Here is a 7,546-nt window from a genome sequence, read left to right as displayed (position 1 = left end):
TACAAAAAGACCCAACCAGGAATCTTGTATATGATCCAGACTCCATTTCAGATTATAGGGCTACCCGCTGCTAACATAGTCTGAGCAGAGATCCGTTTGGTTGGAAGAAGCTAAGAGGATTCATGCAAATGCTGGTTAAACTACATAATGCTAAATCAATTCTACATGACTGTTACTTGATTTATAAAGCTCACCTCTCCAACTGCACATCTACAGCTACAAAAACTACAATAAGATCTTCAAATACTATCTCATAAAGAAACAATGTTTACCCTGCCCAATATGACATAAATATCGTTAACACTAAATATTTGGTGTCTATTACAGTGACCAAGGAACTAAGGGCAGCCATAGGGTATATTTAATCACCCCCATCATCCCAGCACATCCCATGAGAAGTGAAAACTAGATAACAGTAAATTTTTGATGTGTACTACAATGACGCTGAGACTAAGGTCAGCAATTAAGGTATACTCAAATAGGAAAACCACATTACCAAAATAGGAAAAGAATTTTACTAAACGAAGATCATACTCATATATCATTAAAGAACAGATCATATTCTCAGCAAATTCAACAAACCAAACGAACATAACATCATAGCGCATCTAGAAGAAAGCAAATTCAATCCAGAATCTCTGGTCAAAACCGGCCTACCATAGCAAACTGTAAAGCTTCAATATTCCAGCTATCAAAAAGAACTAAAAAGAAGGCAAAATTATGAAGATATCCTGGAGGACTATAATTAATCAAACAAGCTAAAACCCATGTCGTCATCAGATTCCTCAGCTGGCTCCTCGTTCTTCTCTTCTTCCTTGGCTGCTGCAGCAGGTGCAGCAGCAGCATCAGCAGCTTCAACAGGAACAGCCACAGCAAACTTGCTGGGGTCCTGCATCCAATAGATAACGCTATTAGAATCAACTAATATCATGCTGTAGAGGTTTATTACTATGGCCCTGCAGAAGAGAACATAACCTACCTTCAAAAACTCCTTCACCTTCTCAGCTTGTGGGAAAGTATACTCAGTCGCGATAGCAACTGCCAGGACATTCTTGTATGCATTTATGAACATATGGGGTGCAGCTGCTATAGTAGGGTATGAAAGGGCCAAGGACAGTGAAGTGACTATAGAGACTCCAGCTGCAAACCTCTCAACCAAGTCATCCTCAGTGAGGTCCAGAACCTCAGGGCTGAAAACTGACCCATTGTCGTACACAGACTGGATGATGAGACCATATGAGAATGGTCTTATGCCAAGCTTAGCAAGAAGAGCAGCCTCAGAAGAGCCAACCTTTTCCCCTTTCTTGATCAGCTCAACAGGGGTAATGATTTCAACAGTACCCTTGTTGATCTTGGTTGGGATGTTAAGCACCTGAAAAGTAAAGTTGAAAGAGGTGAGCATCATAGGACTCACTAAAACTAAAAGAGCAAAGGTAAGAAGATTGCTAATGGACCTGAAAGAAGGAGGTTTGTGAAGGATCTAATCCAGTGTTGCCAGGAGGAACCACGACATCAATGGGAGCAACCAGGCCTACACGGGCAGGAGCTCCAACCTGTTTTACAGAAAGAAAATAAGAAACCATATGATATCAATCAAATGGGAATCCGGCTACAGAAGAGAGAGAGAGAGAGAGAGAGAGAGAGAGAGAGAGAGAGAAGGAAAATATGCAATTGTTATATATGTACATGCACATAGGGATGTGCATACACAGAGACTGTCATATTTTCCATAATTTTTTTGCAATTGATTCAAATATAAGCATAAAAGTTCATAATTATGAAGCACTACCTGCAATTCTATCATTAAAATCTCATAAAAGCAATGTTCCTTCAGCGTTGTAACCAAATTCTTAAGTTGCTATTTTTTTTGAGAAAAGTGGGAAAACCACCTTCCTTTGGGCTTGAACATGGAACCTCTACTTAGCACATGCACTGAGGAGAGCGTGCCAACTGGGAGACCCACTTCCATTTGGTCTTCAGTTGCAAGTTCAAATTTATGCTTTTTACTGGGGCCTGGGGAGGGGAGTTGAGGTAGGGGAGGGGGAGTGATAGCATATCTTGTTCAAATTAGAATCTGAAACCAGTCCAAGAGAAGCACATTACAAAGTAACTATGCTAGACCAATCAAGCATCATATATAAAAGTTCGAAAAGAAGGGCTTATTTATCATGTTTCTCATTTAACAAAGCACCTGCAATTATGGGTTAAGGGCTTTAACCAAAAGGAAAAATAACTACCTTTCACAAACTTTGGATCTTAATTAGGTATGTTTTAAGTTCACAAACTTGATGACATTACCGGTCTGCAAAAATTTTACTTAACCACGTGAGATGACTTTGGGTTTTGTTGATTTATTACGTGATGATTTTATTGAAAAAGACCGAAGTCGCGGTATCTTTTTTACTCAAGATTGGGTCTCTATGCTAGGTGTTTTGCCCGTGTTAACTGGTTCTGAGACTGGAGCATCTTTTTCTGACTATCCGGGATGCTTACTCCGCTGCTGTCGAATAAGCCTTTGCCTCATTGGAAAGAATCTATATTTAAGGGAGAGTAGCGCCCCGACCAGGAACCAGGGACGCTTTATTCAAGAAAGAATTTTCATTCTTATCTGCCTTCCCTCAGTCCTTCCTTCCCATTCTACGCGTGTCAAGTTGAAGAAATGAATGCAGCTTCATTCTTTTGCTGGTTTACATTCTTAAGGTTTTGTCGACCCTTTAGGACCGACTACAACACGACAACTATCAAAGGTGATACGCTCTCTCTGCTCGCGACGAATTGTTGATTCATCGCCAGAGATGGAGCTTTCCGTTCTAATACTCGGGTGGAGAGACGGAAGGTGCTTGTGGTAATTCCAAAAAGACTGGGGAAAATGCTGAAGCTACTTACTCAAGTTTCATCCAATTTGGTAGATTTTCTAGCTCTTTTTCTAAAGGTGTATTTGATCGATCTCTGCAGTACCTTCATTCATAGCAACACATACCTTCATTCATAGCAACACATTTGTTTCTGATAGGTGTCCTTAATTTTAACTTAGTGTTTTATACTTTCTGGGGTTATGACCAATCTAACAGACATGAGCTCATCTACCAGTTCACCTACCAAGCACAATGATGTTAATGAGATTCAACCCTTCTCCCAAAAGTATTTCAGTTAATCAAGAACTTAACAAGAAAGGCAGAAAGCAATAAAACAGAAAATCAAGGAATAGCAGCTCACCGAAAGCTGCAATAGGCTGAGAAATCAGTAAATATGCTGGATAATCGCCAACATAACACAAATGTGATAGGAAATATCATAGGATTTAACCTTGCCATCATCAAAGTGCAGTAATCTTATTATAATGCATCCATGTTGCCAGGCCTATAAAAATCAGCCGAACTACCCGCTGTATATAGAGGATATAAAATTAAAGCCTTTTCATGTACTTGTGAAACACCAATTTCCTGGATTGTAGTTGAATTGGACCAAATCAAATTACTAAAATGAATTTAATCATAGGATTAATTTTTTACCTCAACAATGAGGCTGCCACCCAATTCATTGGTATAAACATTGACAGTTGGGTGCCAGTGACCTGAGTTCAAGTCATGCCTTCACCATAATTCCTGATCTCAACAAATGTTGATGGGCTTTGTCCATCTTATTCTCAGGAAAAAAAATGAGAAGGAAGAAAAAAAAATCTTTTCTTCAGCATCAATCATCAACATGTTCGTTTCCTTTTGTTTTTAAAAGTAAATCATTTGGCATTTAGGAAAATGAAAATATTGATACAACAACGAAGAATATAAGCTCAAACACCATACAATTCCATCAAACCATCACATAATGAAATGCATTTTTCCTTGGCATTAACCCTCAATCAACCATATTGGCAAAATTTATATTTAAATAGCTCATTTCTCTCGCTCAAAACATATTTGTCAAACAAAATGTTAAAATTTGTTTCCTGATATTTAAATTTCTGATAACAATTAGAATATCTTCATGACATCTATGCACTACTTGGGAACCCTAAAGGCCTATCAGATCATTTACGAAGCACAACGGTGAAAACACACGCACACAATGTTAGTAAGAATGATATAGCAAACCTTGTATTTCGCCACTTCCTCTCGAACCTCCTTCAGATCTCCCTTCGTGAAAATCAAACCCACATTTCCCTGCATTAAAAAAGCAACATAAGAAGCAACATAACCAGACCACATCATATAAAGGAGGAGAAGAAAAAAAAAGAAACATGCTTCAATAAACTAAATAACAAGTAGTATCAGAAGTCAACAATCAAAAATGTGGTCCAAAAACCCCTTTGCCATCTGATACAAAATGCTCAAAATCAAGAATGTGAACCTTCATGAAGAAGAATGTTACACAAACCGCTGAATAATAACTTATACACGAACTAACTATGTGAACAGAAACACCATCTGATGACCAAATCTCCGCAATCCTAAATATAAGGCATGCCATCTGCTATCAAAAGCCCTCTAACCTAGTAATACAACAACAAATGCAACACAAATATTACTAGATCCCAGCAACTCACAGCTCATAGTATCATAAAAAACTGATTTTTAGTTTATTATCAATCTCCTAAGCCCTTCAAACTCATTAATCTAATAACGATTCCTCCAGATTTACCGAAAAAATTTTAAAATCACAAAAAAGGAAGGATATTTTAAAAAACGACCATTTTAAATTATCGAACTACTGAATCCCTGAATCCAGATAAACTATCAACAAAACGCGCGGGAAAAAAAACAGCACGGGGAAAAAAAACAGCACAGGCAAAACGCGATTAAAAATCAAAACATATCTACCGAAATCTTAGGCCCGAGACAAGAATCTTTACCACAAGCAAGGGGAGGAGGTTGAGATAGTCCTTGTTTCCGGTCTTCTCTGCATGGATCTTGATGCAGCGCCTGATCAGCGTGTTCTTCCCCATGAGGACCACCGAATCACCCCGGAGCCCGCTCCGGATGTTCTGGAGCTGGTTCGACCCCACGTTGTCCGCCGCCGCGATCAGCACCTGACTGTACTCGTCCAGGAGACTGCACAGCTTCTTGTCATACTCGACCTTCTTCTCAGACTTGGAGAGCTTGACCGTCATGGCTGCAGAGAAACGCTAAAAGGGATGGAAGGGAAAAAAACCAAACGCTAACCTAGCAAAGGGGAAGAAGAAGAGAGCCGAGAAAAGCTTTAGATAGAGTCGAGAGGGCCAAGACGAAGCTTAGCTTGGTCAAGGCGGACGGTGGCCGTCTGTTTAACCTCTCTGAAACCCTAGATGGCCCTAACTTCGGCTTTTATAGCCATCGACTAGGGTTTCCATTGAGGCCGATCACCTGTTAATGGATTGAGGTGCGGGTCGGGTCTGAGTTCTTGGATCCGACCTGTTAGAGGGTTTTGGCCCACTTTTTGACCCAAATCCTGTCCGTCCAAGAATTGAGTCGGATCCGGTAGAGGTTGGACGAGGTAGAGTTGGAGCGTGGATTGGATCATGTGCAATTTGGATCCAAGCGTGGGTTTGGATAGGGACGGAATCCGGACTCAGTTTGGGAATAGGTTGGACAGAGCCGGATTCATAAAAATAAAACTCATACGCGAATGCGAAATATGATGAAGCCAAAGAAAGAAAAAGCCAAAGAAAAGAGAAATTATGGGTCAATATTTAGACCCATACTCGACCCATTACGAGTTCAAATCAAGTTTGGGTCAAGTAAGTACAAGGTACGTGGATTTTTTTTTTTTTTTTTGGAAGGAACAGGGGGGGTGTACGTGGATATTAGCAATAATGCAGGTTTTAGGATTGCCACGTGACAATAGGCTTGACGACAAAATCGTACTTTATGAATCATTGTTTAGATAAGCATTTCATCTTGTTTATCCCTAGCTTTCAAGCAGAACAATGTTTAAGCTGGGCATGGAATAGGCATCACCACGTCTATTGTTGTGGTTCAAATCTAGCCCGAGGGTGACCACGCTGGAGGAGTTGGAGAAGCTGCCGGAATATGGAAGAGGAAAATGAGTGCCACTTCCCGCGCGGCGGCGTACCTGCACAAAGCCTTACCGATGTCTCAGGTGAGGGCCCTCCGACACTCAAGTTAGAATGATATTCAGTTGGTCCAGCCAAAAGTCCCCTAGGTGTTACCTGACAGGGCTATTTATAGTCCCTATGGAGAGGCCCAGGTGGCGAAGATATTGCCCATCCTTATGAGAGGGGATGGCTCTAAGTCGGATGGCGCACAGCTAGAGCTTGCTGGTGGCGTGCAGTGCCGTCCATTCTTAGGAACGATAAGGTATTGACAGTTGTAGCAGGGTATGGCCGGAGTAACACGGTGATGTCTTTGGCTGTCGTGGGCCAGCAAGCAAAGCATGGCATGGTGGCGTCGCTATGTACGGCCACGTAGGAGGGCGTAGGCACGCATATGGGTACGTCCGTTGGCAGGGCTGAACTGGTTGAGAGGTCACATCGTGCATTTGGCGAGGGCGACCTGACGGGTGCTGAGGTTAGCCTAGCATCCCGGGTTCCGAGGTGTGCTCGGCAGAGCGCCCCGAGCTCGGTCGGGGCGAGTCGGCGAATATAGGAGGCACCCTGAGCTTGGTCGGGGCGAGTCGGCGAATACAGAAGGTGCCCCAAGCTTGGTCGGGGCGAGTCAGCGATCATAGAAGGCGCCCCAATTTGGTCGGGCGAGTCGGCGAATACAAGAGGCGCCCCGAGCTTGGTCGGGACAAGTCGGCGAATACAGAAGGCGCCCCGAGCTTGGTCGGGGCGAGTCGGCGATCATAGAAGGCGCCCTGAACTTGGTTGGGCAAGTCGGCGAATATCCGAGGTCGAAGGAGCTTTCGGAGGAATCCGAGGTCGGGCTGGTTCTGGGACGGATCGAAGTTCCGTCTGGCCGACGTTGGTGTCTATTGGGCCAAAATTGGGTGGCCCTCTTGTTGTGGGAAGGATGATCTATTTCACCCCCATCATTTGCCCTCCGACTTTCGAGGTCGAGTTTTTCAGTGGCTCAGGCGAAAGAAGTAGTCGGATTGTTGGTCGTCCTGCGGTGTGGCCCAGTGCTTACGAAGACGCGCACGCCGAGTAGGGGACGCTTAGTGCATTTCACAGTGGGGGCCTTGAGCCTGGCTTTCGGAAATAAGCTTGGGTGGCTCAGGCTGCCACGTTACCCAAAGTAGGATCTGTCGTGGGAGCTTCTTAATGTTCCACGTATGCGTTCCTTTTCAAAGGGGTTGCTGGATGGCACGCGAGAGGCCGGCCATTAATGTTCCATTATCCGAAGCGTCTCGCCTGATGGAATGCAAGAGGCCGCCCATTAATGTTCCGCTCTTCGGAGCACCTCGCCATAATAATCGACATTTAGTGTCGCGTTCTGGAAAGATTTGTTGAGGTCATTTCAGGGACTGTCACGTGGTGGAATTTAGCTTGTTTGATCGCTTGGGCTATTCGATGAGAGCCGTCGTAGTGGGCTATATAAGACCTGGAGGGGGCCTTAGGGTCGTCATTTGATCTCTTCCGCCTCTACCTCCTTTCTCTCTGGCCGCCATT

General features: G+C 43.4%; 1 protein-coding gene across 1 annotated transcript; it reads right to left on the bottom strand.

Moving 5' to 3' along the window:
* Positions 1 to 512: 512 nt before the first annotated feature.
* Positions 513 to 5,315, bottom strand: LOC103698881 (large ribosomal subunit protein uL10-like). Its single transcript, XM_039132581.3, has 5 exons — positions 4,850 to 5,315; positions 4,092 to 4,160; positions 1,455 to 1,553; positions 980 to 1,372; positions 513 to 889 (listed from the first exon to the last, which is right to left on the bottom strand). The coding sequence occupies exons 1-5, from the start codon at positions 5,105 to 5,107 to the stop codon at positions 746 to 748; spliced, it is 963 nt and encodes a 320-aa protein (XP_038988509.1). The 5' UTR covers positions 5,108 to 5,315; the 3' UTR covers positions 513 to 745.
* Between the last annotated feature and the right edge of the window lie 2,231 nt (positions 5,316 to 7,546).

This window comes from Phoenix dactylifera, chromosome 14, assembly GCF_051530095.1.
Source record: "Phoenix dactylifera cultivar Ajwa chromosome 14, Ajwa_hap1_PhDact_Kaust_v1.1, whole genome shotgun sequence".
NCBI classification, from domain to species: Eukaryota; Viridiplantae; Streptophyta; class Magnoliopsida; order Arecales; family Arecaceae; genus Phoenix; species Phoenix dactylifera.
Note: the sequence above shows the minus strand (reverse complement) of the source record. Positions and strands in the feature narration are given on the sequence as shown.

Coding starts and splice junctions, on each gene's coding strand:
- LOC103698881 (XM_039132581.3), bottom strand. CDS start 5,107: ATGACGGTCAAGCTCTCCAAGTCTGAGAAGAAGGTCGAGTATGACAAG. Junction 4,161..4,849: donor ACCTCCTCCCCTTGCTTGTG/GTAAAGATTCTT, acceptor TTTTTAATGCAG/GGAAATGTGGGTTTGATTTT. Junction 890..979: donor AGGTGAAGGAGTTTTTGAAG/GTAGGTTATGTT, acceptor TATTGGATGCAG/GACCCCAGCAAGTTTGCTGT.